This window comes from Sorghum bicolor, chromosome 7, assembly GCF_000003195.3.
Source record: "Sorghum bicolor cultivar BTx623 chromosome 7, Sorghum_bicolor_NCBIv3, whole genome shotgun sequence".
NCBI classification, from domain to species: Eukaryota; Viridiplantae; Streptophyta; class Magnoliopsida; order Poales; family Poaceae; genus Sorghum; species Sorghum bicolor.
The window spans coordinates 49,841,799-49,861,375 of NC_012876.2; the positions used below are offsets into that span (position 1 = coordinate 49,841,799).

Below are 19,577 nucleotides of genomic sequence, written 5' to 3' on the forward strand. Positions count from 1 at the left end.
CGCCCGTGGTTCCGGTGGAGGCGTGAAACAGCTCGCCCCTGTAGAGGTGGAGCCACAGCTCCCAGTGCGGCATCATCCCTAGGAAGCCCTCACACACGGCGGCGAAGACCGCCGCTACGGTGATGGCGTTCGGAGAGAAGTGCTGCAGCTCCACCCCATAATGGAAGCAGAGGGCCCGCATGAAGCGGCTTGGAGGTGCGCCCAGACCGTGGCGGTGAAACTTGGCGAACGACACCACGTAGCCCTCGGGTGGCTGAGGCGCCCTGTGGCTCGCTGGCGGCGCGATCCACTCTGGCGACGACAGCGAGGTGCGGCGGCGCAGCAGACCCTCCTTCTCGAGCTCTAACAGCCGGCGCTCCGTCATCGACGACGGGCGCCAGTCGTCGGCGGCGACGAGTCTTACAGGCATCTCGGCTGACGGGACGGTGGGTTCGCTACGGCTCGAGGGGGCGTGTGCGCGTGAGATGACGAGAAAGCAAAGGCAGCAAAGGAACGAGAGCGAGAAGGCGGAAGGGAGAGGAACGGCGGTGACGCGACGACGTATTTATAGGCAGCTGTCCGCCAACGGACAGATCCGAGAAGTAAGGTAACTCCCCCCATAAATGCGCCGCCTGACAGCTCTCTCTCTCTCCTCACAGGCCGGACTCTCCGAATTCCTCGCCGATACGGTGTCGTAACGTCATCCGCCTAAAAAGACGCGCCCAACGGGCAGAAAGGCGAACCGCCACGGCCGTTTCCTTCCCTCGTAAGCCAAGGGACATAACCGCAAAAGTCTCGAGAGGTCGATGGCTGGCCCGCCGAAAGGGTTCGACAGCCGATCTCGAGCGCCAGAGTCAGGGATCCCCAGCGAGCGGTCGAAGATCGAGGCCCGCCTCGAGGACTCGCTGGCGATGTTCAAGGTAGGGTCGAGACGGTCGAGAGGAATCCCCCCGAAGGGAGGCATCGAGCCGCTGGACTCTATCGAATGAGACCGGTATCCCCGACCACGTCGACCCTGCTTTATGAGGGCGCCTCCGGGCTACAGCTGACCCCCTCGAAAGGGGCACAGGTTCTCACTTGGACTACCCGCTAGGAACTCAATTTGGGATGGAAGACGCTCGCTCTATCGAGAGTACGTCGAAACCCCCGGGCAAAAACGAGCCAGTCAGAACCTTCCACCACTGGTGTCGAAAGCGTTTCTGCGAATTAGATAACATAACCCTCGAAGGAGTCAAAAACTCCTCCGAGGGCTCGGGGGCTACCCCCGCGGGGTCGCTCGCGCGCCCCCACGAAAATTCGACCGTAAATCAAAACCTCCATTCGAGCGCTAGCGCTCAAATGGAGGCTCGGGGGCTACCCCCGCGGGGTCGCTCGCGCGCCCCCACGAAAATTCGACCGTAAATCAAAACCTCCATTCGAGCGCTAGCGCTCAAATGGAGGCTCGGGGGCTACTGTCGAGGGTATCGGTAAGGGGTACCCTCAGCAATACGCATTATGAGATTGCCCGTACGAAGGTCGAGACCCTTAATTCGACGCTCTAATCTTACGTATGCGCCGCCATCGACGGTCGCAGCCTCGAAGACGGAAATAGCCTCGAGCGAATCGGTTCAGGACTCGAGCGACGACTGCCATCGATGACGGAAGCGGGCTCGAGCGAACCGAGAGGTGTCGGGCGCGAGGACACTGTCCGCCGCCCGACGCGCGCACGCGAGCCGAAGCATTAAATGCACCTGACGCTTCCCCACCTAACACACAGGTCATGGAAGGCGTGATAGGGAGCAAGCCTCTGTCCCATCGTTCTTTCTGCAGCCTTCCCACCGAACGACCCAGGGCGTGTCAGGACGCGGGTAACAAGGATGGAACGTCTAATCAGGACCCCCTCGAGACACCCAAGGTCAGCGCTCCAGATACCAGCATATTACACGGCGCCCGACCCTCGACCAAACAGGGCCCCTTCCTAGGGACAAGTTGGGCGTCGACTGGCTTCATCACAGCTACCCCGTTGGGTCCGCCACCATACCGTACAAGCATGCGACCTCAGAACCAGCACAAGGCGGCTGGCAGGGCAGAACACAGGAGCACGCGTAATCATCACCGAGCTATCAAGATGGGACGGCTCGAGGCCATGCCGTACGGAAGCCTCGAGTAGGTCAGCGCTCCATGCGGCTATCGATCCCTACTCTAACATCTACGCATGTACCCTGTGTCTCTCCTTGGAGCTATAAAAGGGGGGACTCAGGAATAGAAGAGAAGGACATCACAACACACACACACACGTAATAGAGCGACACACTTCATACCACACTTGTATTCGCCCCTGTACAAGCACTTAGGTGCAAGATAATACAAACTCTCTCCCTCCGCTGGACGTAGGGCCTTCTCTTGCCCGAACCAGGATAAATCTCTGTGTCTTCTTGCATCACCATCCGGAAAGGGGAGCACGCATACAAATTTACTCGTTGGTGTGACCCCCCGGGGGAAAAACACCGACACTTATATATGTGCATATTTTTTAAATGATATTAATTAAACTTTTGATTATCTCTTTTAATTTCAGTGGGACGGTACCGGCGGATGTACAGGTTGGTACTGGGAGGAAGAATACATTGAACACATTAAGAAATCTTTTGCACAGGTGGTTGAGGCTGAAGGTGGTGAGGCAGTGAACCGACAAAAGGAGTTCAATGATGTTGATCAAGCGAATGATCTATCTATTATAGATGGGATCGGACGCGAACTAATTATGTTGCTTAAGTGCATTTTAGTTTTGGTTTTTTTAGTGCTAGTTGCGATTGTATTTGTTGTAGCCAAGCTTTCCTGAATTAATCAACTATGTATCTTAGGCATGTTATGCAATAAGATGAGAAACTATATGTGTGCATGGTTTTCATAATATATATGTTATATTTATGCAGATGGTAACACGTAATTGGATGTATAATGCTGATCGGCGCTCCGAAGAGTTCATTAATGGCGTGAACTATTTCTTAAGTGTGGCCGAGACAAATAAGAGAGACGGTTTCATGTGCTGTCCATGTGCCGTGTGCAAGAATTTGACGGAATATTCTAACTCAAGAACTCTTCATTCGCACTTATTAAAGTCTAGTTTCGTACCAAACTATATTTGTTGGACCAAACATGGAGAAAGCGGGATTATAATGGATGAAGGTGAAGAAGAAGAAGAAGAAGAAGAAGAATTAGACCATGCCAATATTATTGCTCAGTACGGTGGCTTCAATGATGTGGCAATGGGGGGAGATAATGAAGAAGAGGTAGCGGCAGAAGATGATCGGGGCGATGATGCTTTTGGTGATGCCATCCGTGATGCACAAAGAGAATGTGAAAGTGATAAAGAGAAAGTCAAGTTCGAGCGCATGCTAGAGGACCACAGGAAATCGCTATATCCCACCGCTGAAGAGGGGCAAAAAAGCTGGGTACCACACTGGAATTGCTGCAATGGAAGACAAAGAATGGTACATCTGACAAGGCATTTGGGCAGTTATTGAAGATCATAAAAAAGATGCTTCCGAAAGGTAACGAATTGCCCACCACTACGTATGAAGCAAAACAGGTTGTCTGCCCTTTGGGATTAGAAATCCAGAAGATACACGCATGTCCTAATGACTGCATCCTCTACCGTGGGGAGGAATACGAGAATTTGGATGCATGTCCAGTATGTAAGGCATCACGGTATAAGATCAGGCGAGATGATCCTGGCGATGTTGAGGGTGAAGAACGTCATAGGAAGAAAATTCCTGCCAAGGTTATGTGGTATGCTCCTATAATACCACGATTAAAACGTCTGTTCAGAAATAAGGACAATGCAAAGTTGTTGCGGTGGCATAAAGAAGACCGTAAGATAGACAATATGCTGAGACACCCTACCGATGGATCCCAGTGGAGAGCGATAGACAGAGAATTCCCAGATTTTGCAGATGATGCTAGAAACTTGCGGTTCGCCTTAAGTACAGATGGTATGTATCCTTTCGGTGAGCAGAGCAGTAGTCACAGCACTTGGCCAGTAACTCTATGTATCTACAACCTTCCTCCATGGCTATGCATGAAGCGGAAGTTTATTATGATGCCGGTGCTTATCCAAGGACCGAAGCAACCTGGTAATGACATAGATGTCTACCTAAGGCCATTAGTTGAGGAACTTCAACTTTTATGGAGCAAATCAGGAGTTCGTGTGTGGGATGAGTACAAACAAGAGCACTTTGACCTGCGAGCATTGCTGTTTGTAACAATCAATGATTGGCCAGCTCTGAGTAATCTTTCAGGCCAGTCAAACAAGGGATATAATGCATGCACACATTGTTATGAAGACCTTGATTGTGTATTTTTGAAAAAATGTCGAAAGGTCATGTACCTTGGCCACCATCGGTTTCTTCCTGTGAACCACCCAGTACGAAAGAAAGGCAAGCATTTTAAAGGCAAGGCAGACCACCGGACCAAACCTCTCAATCGAACCAAGGATGATGTACTCAAAATGGTCAAGGATATAAAAGTGGTATTTGGAAAGGGACGAGGTAGCAAACCTATTCCCAAGGATGCTAAGGGACACATACCCATGTGGAAGAAGAAATCCATATTTTGGGAGCTACCTTACTGGAATGTCCTAGAGGTCCGCAACGCGATCGACATGATGCATCTGACAAAGAATCTTTGTGTGAACTTGCTCGGATTCATGGGTGTCTATGGGAAGTCTAAGGATTCACTTGAAGCACGACAAGACTTGCAGCGCATGAAAGAACGAGACAACCTGCATCCAGAAAAGACAGATGATGGACATCATTACTTAAGCCCTGCTAGCTACACTCTGAGCAAAGAAGAGAAGGAAAGCATGTTTGAATGTCTTAGCAGCATCAAGGTCCCATCTGGATTCTCCTCCAATATCAAGGGAATAATTAATGTGCCAGAGAAGAAATTCCTGAACTTGAAGTCCCATGACTGTCACGTTCTAATGACGCAATTGCTGCCGGTGGTTTTAAGAGGAATTTTACCTCCACACGTACATGTAGCCACCGTAAAGCTATGTGCATTCCTCAATACAATTTCTCAGAAGGCAATCAATCCAGAGCAACTAGCTACTCTGCAAAATGATGTCGTTCAATGTCTCGTCAGCTTTGAGTTGGTGTTCCCTCCATCCTTCTTCGATATCATGACACACCTCCTAGTTCATCTGATCAAAGAGATTCATATTCTCGATCCTGTGTTCCTACACAACATGTTCCCCTTCGAGAGATTCATGGATGTCCTAAAGAAATATGTCCATAGTCGTTCCCGGCCAGAAGGAAGCATTGCCAAGGGCTATGGAACAGAGGAGGTCATAGAGTTCTGTGTTGACTTTATTCCAGACCTTGACCCAATTGGCATTCCTGAATCTTGACACGAGGGCAGACTCAGCGGAAAGGGAACACTTGGGAAGAAAACATATATTGGTAGGGAGACGATTACTTCAATAAAGCACACTACACAGTTCTCCAGAACTCCTCATTGGTTGAACCATATGTTGAGGTACACAAATATTTCCTACGGTCCCAGTGGCCCGGGAAGAATGAAGCTTGGATAATGCGTCAGCACATGGAAACTTTTGGCGATTGGTTGCGCAAAAAATGTCAAGGTGATGAAAACATTGATGAGGAGCTTTATTTGTTGGCCAGGCAACCATCATGGCATGTCCTCACATACAAAGGGTACGAGATAAATGGTAACACATTTTACACAGTTGGCCAAGATAAAAGGAGCACCAACCAAAATAGTGGTGTACGCGTGGATGCCACGGATCCAAATGGGAACAGACAAACATATTATGGACGCATAGAAGACATATGGGAACTAGTCTATGCAGCTAATTTTAAAGTTCCTTTGTTTCGGTGTCAATGGGTGAAGATGACCGGAGGTGGGGTAACAGTCGACAAGGAGTATGGGATGACAACCGTGGACCTTAACAATAGTGGGTTCAAAGACGAACCATTCGTCCTTGCTGCAGACGTGAGTCAGGTGTTCTATGTCAAAGATATGTCTACGAAACCAAAGAGAGGAAAAAATGATGACCACTCAATCATCAATGAGCCAAAGCGCCACATTGTCCTTTCTGGGAAAAGAAACATTATCGAAATTGAGGACAAGTCAGACATGTCACGCGATTATGAAAGGGATGATCGAATTCCGCCCTTCATAGTCAACAAAGATCCAAGCATTCTGTTAAACAATGAGGATACTCCATGGTTACGGCAGGATCATAACCAAGGGTCATACGTCAAGAAGAAGTTCACTGTTGTGTCGGCTTAACATAAAGTCATGTTTAATATTATGTGTTGTAAAATGTACGAATTCTGAGAATTGTATGAAACTATATTTGAGAATTGTGAATTTTGATGAGTGGAACAATATTGGTATTCATGACTTTTCCATTCGAGACCATCTAGGGTTATGAAAACGCTGCATGGCCCATTTGATGACTTCAAATGAAATAATTTTGAATATAAAGTTGTTAGAGATCATCAAGATCTATATTTTATATATTGTCCATTTTTCCATTTGGATATTTTTGAGCCAATCCTAAGCACATTTCTTTAAAATCCAAGACGAGTTTTGGTCAACCTTGGTCAAATGACAAACTAACTTACTTAAAATGAAAAACTTTTGAATTCCAAGTTGTTAGATATCATCAAGATCTAAACTTTTTATATACACAACTTTTCCATTTGAGAAAGTTTAAGTTAACAATACCCACCAATTCTTGAATCTCACACAAACTATATGAAACTATATGCGTCAATTGTGGATTTTCAACTACACCTTCCCAAAACTTTGTCAACTGAAAAAATGGTCTATATATGAAATGTAGATTTTGATGAGTGGAACAATATTGGTATTCATGACTTTTCCATTCGAGACCATCTAGGGTTCCGAAATCGCTGCGTGGCTATGAATTCTCTGAAAATTCAAAATTCAGTGGTCCAAACTTTTTCAAATGGAAAGTTGACCATTAGAGAAAATGTAGAACTTGATGAGTGTAACAAACTTTGTATTAATGACTTTTCCATTTGGGACCATCTAGGGTTCGGTCAAAGGGTGTTTTTGTAAAAACCAATGCTTTGACTTTGGTCAAACTTGATCAAATGGCCCATTTGATGACTTCAAATGAAATAATTTTGAATATAAAGTTGTTAGATATCATCAAGATCTACAATTTATATATTTTCCATTTTTCCATTTGGATATTTTTGAGCCAATCCTAAGCACATTTCTTTAAAATCCAAGACGAGTTTTGGTCAACCTTGGTCAAATGACAAACTAACTTACTTAAAATGAAAAACTTTTGAATACCAAGTTGTTAGATATCATCAATATCTAAACTTTTTATATACACAACTTTTCCATTTGAGAAAGTTTAAGTTAACAATACCCACCAATTCTTGAATCTCACACAAACTATATGAAACTATATGCGTCAATTGTGGATTTTCAACTACACCTTCCCAAAACTTTGTCAAATGAAAAAATGGTCTATATATGAAATGTAGATTTTGATGAGTGGAACAATATTGGTATTCATGACTTTTCCATTCGAGACCATCTAGGGTTCCGAAACCACTGCGTGGCTATGAATTCTCGGAAAATTCAAAATTCAGTGGTCCAAACTTTTCCAAATGGAAAGTTGACCATTAGACAAAATGTAGAACTTGATGAGTGTAACAAACTTTGTATTAATGACTTTTCCATTTGGGACCATCTAGGGTTCGGTCAAAGGGTGTTTTTGTAAAAACCAATGCTTTGACTTTGGTCAAACTTGATCAAATGGCCCATTTGATGACTTCAAATGAAATAATTTTGAATATAAAGTTGTTAGAGATCATCAAGATCTACATTTTATATATTTTCCATTTTTCCATTTGGATATTTTTGAGCCAATCCTAAGCACATTTCTTTAAAATCCAAGACGAGTTTTGGTCAACCTTGGTCAAATGACAAACTAACTTACTTAAAATGAAAAACTTTTGAATACCAAGTTGTTAGATATCATCAAGATCTAAACTTTTTATATACACAACTTTTCCATTTGAAAAGTTTAAGTTAACAATACCCACCAATTCTTGAATCTCACGCAAACTATATGAAACTATATGCGTCAATTGTGGATTTTCAACTACACCTTCCCAAAACTTTGTCAAATGAAAAAATGGTCTATATATGAAATGTAGATTTTGATGAGTGGAACAATATTGGTATTCATGACTTTTCCATTCGAGACCATCTAGGGTTCCGAAACCGCTGCGTGGCTATGTATTCTTGGAAAATTCAAAATTCAGTGGTCCAACCTTTTCCAAATGGAAAGTTGACCATTAGACAAAATGTAGAACTTGATGAGTGTAACAAACTTTGTATTAATGACATTTCCATTTGGGACCATCTAAGGTTCGGTCAAATGGTGTTTTTGTAAAAACCAATGCTTTGACTTTGGTCAAACTTGATCAAATGGCCCATTTGATGACTTCAAATGAAATAATTTTGAATATAAAGTTGTTAGAGATCATCAAGATCTACATTTTATATATTTTCCATTTTTCCATTTGGATATTTTTGAGCCAATCCTAAGCACATTTCTTTAAAATCCAAGACGAGTTTTGGTCAACCTTGGTCAAATGACAAACTAACTTACTTAAAATGAAAAACTTTTGAATACCAAGTTGTTAGATATCATCAAGATCTAAACTTTTTATATACACAACTTTTCCATTTGAGAAAGTTTAAGTTAACAATACCCACCAATTCTTGAATCTCACACAAACTATATGAAACTATATGCGTCAATTGTGGATTTTCAACTACACCTTCCCAAAACTTTGTCAAATGAAAAAATGGTCTATATATGAAATGTAGATTTTGATGAGTGGAACAATATTGGTATTCATGACTTTTCCATTCGAGACCATCTAGGGTTCCGAAACCGTTGCGTGGCTATGAATTCTCTGAAAATTCAAAATTCAGTGGTCCAAACTTTTCCAAATGGAAAGTTGACCATTAGACAATATGTAGAACTTGATGAGTGTAACAAACTTTGTATTAATGACGTTTCCATTTGAGACCATCTAGGGTTCGGTCAAAGGGTGTTTTTGTAAAAACCAATATTTTGACTTTGGTCAAAATTGATCAAATGGCCCATTTGATGACTTCAAATGAAATAATTTTGAATATAAAGTTGTTAGAGATTATCAAGATCTACATTTTATATATTATCCATTTTTCCATTTGGATATTTTTGAGCCAATCCTAAGCACATTTCTTTAAAATCCAAGACGAGTTTTGGTCAACCTTGGTCAAATGACAAACTAACTTACTTAAAATGAAAAACTTTTGAATACCAAGTTGTTAGATATCATCAAGATCTAAACTTTTTATATACACAACTTTTCCATTTGAGAAAGTTTAAGTTAACAATACCCACCAATTCTTGAATCTCACACAAACTATATGAAACTATATGCGTCAATTGTGGATTTTCAACTACACCTTCCCAAAACTTTGTCAAATGAAAAAATGGTCTATATATGAAATGTATATTTTTATGAGTGAAACAATATTGGTATTCATGACTTTTCCATTCGAGACCATCTAGGGTTCCGAAACCGCTGCGTGGCTATGAATTCTTTGAAAGTTCAAAATTCAGTGGTCCAAACTTTTCCAAATGGAAAGTTGACCATTAGACAAAATGTAGAACTTGATGAGTGTAACAAACTTTGTATTAATGACTTTTCCATTTGGGACCATCTAGGGTTCGGTCAAAGGGTGTTTTTGTAAAAACCAATGCTTTGACTTTGGTCAAACTTGATCAAATGGCCCATTTGATGACTTCAAATGAAATAATTTTGAATATAAAGTTGTTAGAGATCATCAAGATCTACATTTTATATATTTTCCATTTTTCCATTTGGATATTTTTGAGCCAATCCTAAGCACATTTCTTTAAAATCCAAGACGAGTTTTGGTCAACCTTGGTCAAATGACAAACTAACTTACTTAAAATGAAAAACTTTTGAATACCAAGTTGTTAGATATCATCAAGATCTAAACTTTTTAGATACACAACTTTTCCATTTGAGAAAGTTTAAGTTAACAATACCCACCAATTCTTGAATCTCACACAAACTATATGAAACTATATGCGTCAATTGTGGATTTTGAACTACACCTTCCCAAAAATTTGTCAAATGAAAAAATAGTCTATATATGAAATGTAGGTTTTGATTAGTGGAACAATATTGGTATTCATGACTTTTCCATTCGAGACTATCTAGGGTTCCGAAACCGCTGCTTGGCTATGAATTCTCTGAAAATTTAAAATTCAGTGGTTCAAACTTTTCCAAAAGAAAAGTTGACCATTAGACAAAATGTAGAACTTGATGAGTGTAACAAACTTTGTATTCATGACTTTTCCATTTAGGACAATCTAGGGTTCGGTCAAAGGGTGTGTTCATCAAGATATATATTTTTATATTATAAATAGATTTTTTATTTGATGAAAACTATACCCTACTAGCATTCCGAGTAATAAATGACAAAAATAAAAATTTTAACGTCAATATGATGTGAAAATAGATTTCCAGTTGATTGGATATAGTTTTTGTAAATTTATTGGAATAATATATTTTTGCATTAACAAAATACTAAACATTTCTTACAAAATCATTGCAAATTATAAAAATATAGTAAGATATTTAAGGTTAAAAATTTTCATGTGTACATTATAAAAAATTACAATATATGTCACTGTTTAAAAAATATTATATAAAATATTTAATTTACTATACAATTTATAATATAAAGTGTATATATAAACAATTGAAAAACCCTAAAGTAAAAAACAGGGCCTTTAGCACCGGCCTATCGTGGGAACCGGTGCTAAAGGGTCCTTAAAAATTTTCAGGACTCCACTCGAGCCCGCCTAGGACCCTTTAGCATCGCACCGGCGCGTAACACCAGCCGGTGTTAAAGGCCCTTTAGCACCGGTTCCAGCCACGAACCGGTGCTGAAGGGTCCGCCCCTATATAAGCGCATGTGCGCCCTGGATCTGAAGCAGTCTTCGTCTTCGTCGAGACAGACCTGAACCGCCGCCTCCATCACCAGCGCCGCCGCCGTTTCGTCTGCCCACGCCGTCGTCCAGCACCGCCGCGTGGCCGTCTGCAGCGCCGCCGCGATCATCATCGCCACCAGCGCCGCCGCGGGCGCCATCTCCGTCACCAGCGCCGCCACCAGCGCTGTCTTCTTTCTCCATGTCGATCTCCGGCCGGCCGTCGATCTGCTAGCGCTCTCTCTCAATGTATTTATCAAGATGAATGAATGTATATTAGTTTTTAGTATTATATATATATATATAATCTGCAAAATGAATGAATGTATATTAGTTTTTAGTATAATATATATATATATAATCTGCAAAATGAATGAATGTATATTAGTTTTTAGTATATTATATATATATATATATATTAGTTTTTAGTATATTAGTATAAGTGTAGTGTTGACCTGTTATAAATTATATTATGCTAATATATATTTGTAATATATTAATTTTATTCTTGTATTATTTTGTAGTATTATTTTTTAGTATATTATTTGTAGTAGTATTTTTTAGTATATATTTGTAGTATATTATTCTTGTATTATTCTTGTATCATATTTTATTTTCTAGTATTTTGTATGTATTATTGTTTGTACTATTATTCTAATATTATTCTTTTAGTATATTATTCTATTGTATTACTTGGCTTAAAAGATTCTAGTATTATTTTTGGAGCACTCTAGCACTTTCATTTGTAGTACTAGTAGTGTATAATTCTCTAATATATATTTTATTTTCTAGTGTTTTGTATATATTATTGTTTGTACTATTATTCTAGTATTATTCTTTTTGTATATTATTCTAGTATATTACTTGGCTTAAAAGATTCTAGTATTATTTTTAGAGCACTCCAACACTTTCATTTGTAGTAGTACTAGTAGTAGTATATAAGTCTCTAATATATATTCTAGTAGTGTTTACCCACTAAATTTATACTAGTAGGGTTTTGTATATGTTATTGTTTGTACTATATTATTCTAGTATTGTTTTTTAGTATATTATTCTAGTGTATTACTTGGCTTAAAAGATTCTAGTATTATTTTTAGAGCACTCCAACACTTTTATTTGTAGTAGTACTAGTAGTAGTATATAAGTCTCTAATATATATTCTAGTAGTGTTTACCCACCAAATTTATTCTAGTAGGGTTTTGTAGTATATTATTTTAGTGTATTTCTTATCTTATATAGAATATATATATGTATGGTTGCAGACACAGAAATGGCTGACCGTCCTCATGATGATCCTGATTATATGGAAGATGCCATTCGAAATATGATCGACGATGGTAGTCAGTACTTTATTGATTACCACGAGATCATGCAAGGCAATCCTATTGAGCAACAAGAGGGCAATGCCCCTGAGCAACAAGAGGGCATAGCGCCTGAGCAACAACTTATCGTGCAACAAGAAGAAAATACTGGCGAGGTATGTAAATGTAAACATATATAATTAATGCATCTCTTACATTAGGTTTTAGACTTACTTGGTTATTAATTTAGTATTTTTGTTTCTATATCTACATGTAGCCTTCTGGATCGACCTCTACGGGGAGAAGCATACCTCCACGAGGGCCAAAGAAGCCGTTGGAGGGCCGCTATGTAATCTCTGAGTTTGAGATAGCTACAGGCGGACCACTTGGTGAGCATGCAAATAAATATGTTAGTCACTGCGGATATCTTGTGAGAGATCAAATACCGATCAGTGCTCATGAATGGAGAGAGAAGCGAGGTGCTCCTGAGATCAGTTTTGTCTCTGATTGTGACAAGGAGTTAGTTTGGAAAGCCGTCACAGACGTTTTCACTTTCAACACCAACGATGAAGAGTTGAAGGTGCGAATTTATGACTGGAATATGAAGAAGATGGCAGTACTCTTCCAAAATTGGAAGAAGACTTTGTACAATAAATATGTCAAGAAAAACGAGACTCCAAATTTCAACCTCACGCAATATGTAAAGTTGAGGGCCTTCTGGGATGACTTTGTGCAGTACAAAACATCAGAAGAGGGCGAGGAACGAGCCAACAGAAACAAAGAGAATGCAAGTAAAAAGACATACCACCATCATATGGGATCAGATGGTTATAAGAGTGTTGTTCGCAAGTGGGACCGAATGGAACAGGAGATGCTTGCTAGGGGCGTCACACCCGAGACAATAGTAAAGAATTGGAGCGAGCGCTCCAAGCATTGGTTCTACGGTCATGGGGGAAGCGTGGACCCAGACACCGGGGCGCTAGTTTGGGGCCAAGAAATATCTAGAGCAGCAGAGACACTAGTCCGTGCACAAGAGGCGGTTCAGTCTGGTGAGTTCAGGCCTAACAGGGAGAAGGATGAACTCACCTATGTGCTTGAAAATCGGTGGGCGTACGAGAGGCTATGGGGCAGTTCCGTGGCTGCAATCATTCCAAGCCGATCAAGATAGCTATAGAAGCCTCCAGAGAAAGAATGATGAGGAGGCAGAGCGGATCCGCCGTATGGAAGCTTTTGTTCTGCAGTCAGAAGAGCGCGAGAAAGCTCGTGAAGAATGGATGCAGGCGGAGATTCAAAGGCAAGTGCAAGAAGCACTTAGTCAAATGACGAAAGGGCAAGGTACATCACAGCCTGAGGTCAACGTTAGCCCCCCAGGCCAGTTGAAAAGCAGCTGCCATCCACGGAAGTACCAACCATTCAGGATGACACGAAGCTACACTTCCCCGTGGATGATGTCACAGAGGCTTTTACTACCTGTGAGCTGCATGTACCAGATGGGAATGCGACAAAAAAGGTGGCTATCGCTGTTGTTAACCCTATCGACCGAACGAGAACTCCAAGAATCCATAATCGACCAGTACCTGGTGGATATGCTAGCGTCTCGGTTGATAGGGTTGAGAAAGGTTGTGGCAATGTGCCTCTAGACATAGAAGGGGGAGACGGAGAGAAGACCTTAGGTGAAGCTGAGAAGACATTTATTTGTTGGCGCAAGCGCTTCATAATTATTCCTCAACATAGGTTTGTGTGTGATTTTACTTCTTATATTAGTTATTATGTATTGAAATTAAAAAAGTTTGCTCACAAAACTTGTAATTGTTTTCTTTGCAGAGACTCCTCCAACCTAAGTCCAGTTCTCTCCCCAGCGCATCATAGTGCTGCGGGCGGTGACAATGCTGGATCTCCTCCAACAGCTGCGGCGGCCACACCGACCCCGCCACCGCCTCCACCACGGTCCCCACCTCCTCAACCAAGGTCTCCAACTCCTCCACCGCGTTCTCCAACGCCGAAAAGATCGGCCCCACCACCTCCACCGCCTGCACCGCCCTCTCCAAAGAGTGCACGGTCGGTCCCCTCGCCTCCAAAGCGAGGTAGTCAGAAGCGGTCCGCCCAAGAACGACCGAAGTCATCGGTCCCACCTCCAAAGAAGGCTGCCTCAGCAAAGAGAGCTAAGACGCCAGAAAAATTACCTTACGAAAAGAGTGAAGAGGAGGTAATTGCTACATCCAAAGCTGAGGTGCAACAATTTTTTGATAAATTGAAGGAGGATAGGAAAAAATGGCTAAACCCAGAAATGCCGTACTTTTATGTAAAGCCATCGGAACTGAGGCAGAAGGTGGCGGACCATCAAAAGAAGCAACGCGAAGCTCAGAAAAAGCCAGCACTTTTGGACTATGAGCGGTCTCTGGTCAAGTCTTCACAGCCTAGAAAGAGAGTAGGAAAGGGGGTCCCACAGCTCGAAGAAGTATCAAAACCGGTGCCCCCTTTGATTGTGCCAAATCAATACGGCTCAAATGAAAACTTGATGCCAAAGAAATCCTTAACGTTATCTGAGCTAGACTCGCTTGAGTGTTACTTTGGACAAAGCGGTTTAAATATGGAAGAAATTGCCGCCATTCTTGGATGCCAAACATTTTAAAAAGCTGAGGTAGTTGATCAATGGAGGGCAAGATATGAACCGGGCAGAAGTCTATTCGACCCTCAGCGTTTACATGAGCTCGGCACACAAATGTTTGCAATAAACAAATGGTGCATTGAGGCGTCTAAAAGGGGAGAGAATTGGATTTCTGTTCGTATTAGACAACATCACTATTTCCATGGAGATGACCTCATATACGTGCAGTTGGAAGAATTGCACCAATTATGTCACCTCGACGCTCTCGACAAATCTTTTGTTAGCTGCTTTTGTGTGTAAGTATATTTTTCTTTTTATTATACTTCTAACTTCTTTAATTACATGTATATAATCCTTACACACTTAGAATTTGTATGTATATATGCAGGCACCAAATGAGAGAGCTCAGAAATGACAATAATATTGGGTTCGTTGACCCTTATATTGTTTTCAAAGCTCCGCAGGCAGTGTGGACAGCAGCTCATGAGACAGAAGTCTGCACCAATCTTATGAGGTTCTTTGTGAACCAAAAAGAAAAACAAAAAATACTCTTCCCCTTCAACTTCGAGTGAGTTATATAGTTATTAAGTGCATGCATATTTTATTTTAATAATTATTACTCGAGACAAGTTTTATATAGTTATATATAGGCTTGACTATATATATGTGTGTAAACAGCTTTCACTAGATACTCATGGTCATTGAAATTCTCAAGAACCGGTTGATAATCTTTGACTCAATGAGAAAAGCACAAGAAAATTATCAACAAATGGTAAACATTATTCAAAGGTACGTAATGTCGATCTCAACTAGAAGAATATCATAATAACTCTGTAATTATTAGTTCACGATCCACAATGGCTGTGTGTAGGGTTTGAGAAAGATTCATTGACCGTGAACATCTTAGTGGATGTAAAGCGCCGCTTAACATAATACATCCACAAGTAAGTTCTACTAGCTAGCAAACTTTCGCTAACTTTTAGCCTTCTTATTATCGTGGTCGTGAATATTATATATATATATATATCGTACAGTGGTGTTTAAGACAAGAAACGGGGAACAATCTATGTGCATATTACGTGTGCAAATTTATGATGACACAAGTCAATCAAACACCCACAGAGACGCTCAGAGTACGTTACATGTCTCTTTTCACTATCTCCTGAATTATATTGAATAACTTAGATAACTAATACCTTTTTTATTTATTTCAAATTAAAGACAGAATGGTTGAGGGAAAAGGTCATACAAAAAGACCGAATCAAAGCTATCCAAGAGACGATAGCAGGATTTCTCCGCGAGCAAGTGATCAATCCAAACGACGAGTTTCACTTCAACGACAACGAAACTCTTATACCAAACACATGATGATTAAAAGAGCATCTAGGCCCCTAGTGGTTTCGGTGATTAATGTCATTATGATTACTATGACTAACATGTGTTTTTGCAGAGGCAAAGTCATAGGTAAGGTCATGGTATATAGATACTCGATGGACAGGGACGTACATGCCTACTTAATAGTGGAAATCGTTTCGGTTTTCAAAGGATGGATGGACATCGTCAAGACTAGACTAGGTCCAAGTGCCATATGGTGAAGAAGGGCACTTAGAGTAGTTTAGGACTTTGTTTTCCTTTGACCGTACTATTAAGAGGAGCTTTGATCTAGTAGCTTGACTTAGGCAAGGCTTTAGGTATAGGTGTGGTGCACACTTGGTAAACCTAGCACTAGGCAGCTCAGAGATAGTCCTTAGATCGAGAGGAACCAACTTCGTTTTGGAGCGATCGCGTTTCGACGAAGTTTGGGTGCCCAAAGGGGCACCGGACGCTGCACCGGACGCTCTGTGAGTGCGTCCGGTGAGGTCCTTAACCGTTAGAACAGGCCAGTGCTTAGGGTTAGGCACCGGACGCTAGCACCGGACGCACCGGGTAGCGTCCGGTCCCTTACCCAGAGAGCTTGCGAGCTTTCCCTGAGCACCGGACGCCAGCACCGGACGCGCCGGGTAGCGTCCGGTCCCATGCGCAGGGAACATGTAATGTTTCCCCGAGCACCGGACGGTGCACCGAACGCTGGAAGTTAGCGTCCGGTGACTTGTCAGAGAGAAGTACAGTTAGCCGTTATGAAGCACCGGACGCTCGGTGCAGTGCGTCCGGTGCAACATAATGTGCGTCCGGTGACCCCGTTTTCAGTGGAAAACGGTTGGCCGACCTTTGGACTTCGTGGATAGTATTTATACTCCTCTACCTCGTCCATAAGAGCTCTCTTGCCCATTTGAACATTAGAGAACCTTGTTGTGGAGCAAGAGAGTTGCAAGAGCCTAGAGAGGATTGAGATTTGAGTGATTTCTTGAGAGAATCCTTCTCTAGTGAGTTCCAAGAGTCAAGTGTGCATCCACCACTCTCTAGAGCCTTGTTTGGGTCAAGTGAGAGTTCTTTGCTTGTTACTCTTGGTGATCGCCATCACCTAGACGGTTCGGTGGTGATTGGAGGCACGAAGACCGCCCGGAGTTCTTGTGGGTGGCTCGTGTCAAGCTTGTGAGCGGTTTTGGGCGATTCACCGCGACGGAGTGTCGAAGAATCAGCCCGTAGAGAGCACTTGGTCCTTGCGCGGACCAAGGGGGAGCAAGACCCTTGCGCGGGTGCTCCAACGAGGACTAGTGGAGAGTGGCGACTCTCCGATACCTCGGCAAAACATCGCCGAGCACTTTCTTCCACTACTCCTTTACTTTCTAGCATTTACTTTGTGCTTTTACATTCTTAAAATTGCCATGTTAGAATAGGATTGGAACTAGGTTGCAAAACTTTTTATCCGATAGCTCTCTTAGTCACACTAGGCACAAGGGGTTGAATTGGAGCTTGTAGGTTGCTTAAATTTTTAGAGAAGCCTAATTCACCCCCCCTCTTGGGCATCTTGATCCTTTCAATTGGTATCGGAGCCTAGTGCTCATTTTTAGGCCTCACCGCCTAGAGAAAGATGTCTAACGGGGATGGACCGCCACCCATATTCGATGGGAATGACTTCCCGTATTGGAAAATACGGATGGAGTCTTATCTTGAGGCATGCGATGTAAAGTGCCTAAAAGCCGCGACCGAAGGGTTTGTCCCTCCGGAAAGAGCCACCGCTCTTACTCCACAAGAGCAAGAAAACGAGAAGTGGAATGCGAAGGCCAAAAACCACATCTTTAGAGGCCTTTGCAAAGAGGTGTTCAACCGCGTTCGGAGCCACAAAACCGCCAATGAACTTTGGAAGGAACTTTGTGCGCTCCATGAGGGATCAAAGAGTGAACGCGAGGAACGCTATCACTTAGTGATGAACAAGCTTAATACATTTGAAATGCTTCCTAAAGAAAATGCTAATGAAATGTATTCTCGCTTGAATGTCATTGTAGAGGAGCTAAATGGACTTGGGCTCACTCAAATGAGTGCGGCGGATGTAGCAAGGAAGATACTATGTGTTCTTCCCATTGAGAAATATGGGCACATAGTGACGGTGCTTCATCAAGGAGATCTTTCCACCGCTACACCAACCACCATATTGGGGAAGATCAACGCTCATGAGATGTACATGCACATGAACCCCCAAGATGGCTCCTCGTCGGCCAAGAAAGAAAAGAAGGACTTGGCTCTCAAAGCTTCTCACAAGGGCAAAGCCAAGAAGATTGAAGTTGAGTCATCAACTTCAAGTGATGATGATGCATCTATTGCCCTCTTGGTGAGAAGAACCACAAAGATGTTGAAGAAGCTCAACAAGAATGGAGTCAACTTTGACTCCAAGAAGAAGAAGTTCTTCACAAGTAGCAAGAGAAAGCCCATCTCCGAGATGGATTGTTATAATTGTGGTGAGCTTGGTCATCTTGCTCATCAATGTCCAAAGCCCAAGAAGGACAAGTACAAGAAGAAAAACAAAGAGCAAGATGATTCAAGTGATGATGAGAAGAATGACAAGAAGCAATACAAGAAGAAAGGTGGCAAGAAGAAGGAGCACTACAAGAAGAAGAATGGCAAGGCTTACATTGTTGGTGATTGGCTCACAGAGTTGAGAGCTCAAGTGGTGACTCCTCCGGCAATGAAAGTGATGATGAGAAGGTTGCCGCCATCGCCATCGATGCTCCATCACCATCATCTTCACCACCATCTACATCCTCTACACACCTATGCCTTATGGCCAAAGGTGACCGGAAGGTACAAAGTGAGGATGAGAGTAGTGAAAGTGATAGTGAATTTGAATCACCCTCTTATGATGAACTTGTAAAATTGCTAAACAAATATACAAAAGTCATAAGAAAGACTAGAAGTGAAAATGAAAAGCTTGAACTTGAAAATGACACACTTCTAGCAAAGCTTAAGTCTAGTGATGAGCTTAGAGATCAAAATGAGATCATGACCACTAAGCTCAAGGAGCTCAAACTCTCTCTAAAAGAGCTCAAAGAAAAACATGATAAACTTGAGAGTGTTCATGATGAGCTTATCACTAGATATAGAGCAATGAAAGAAGAACTAACAACTCTAAAGGCAAACTATGACAACCTTGAGATTGCTTATGAACTTGCAATTGATGAAACACATGTTGCTACTAACAATGTTGCTAAGCTTGATGTAGCCACATCTTGTGATG

General features: G+C 42.1%; 1 protein-coding gene across 1 annotated transcript in view; it reads right to left on the bottom strand.

Moving 5' to 3' along the window:
- Positions 1-11,217, bottom strand: part of LOC110437270 — a 48,991-nt gene extending 37,774 nt beyond the window's left edge. The window contains exon 1 of the mRNA XM_021465655.1: positions 11,089-11,217. Coding sequence (XP_021321330.1) covers positions 11,089-11,217 — 129 coding nt within the window. The remainder of the gene's footprint in view (positions 1-11,088) is intronic.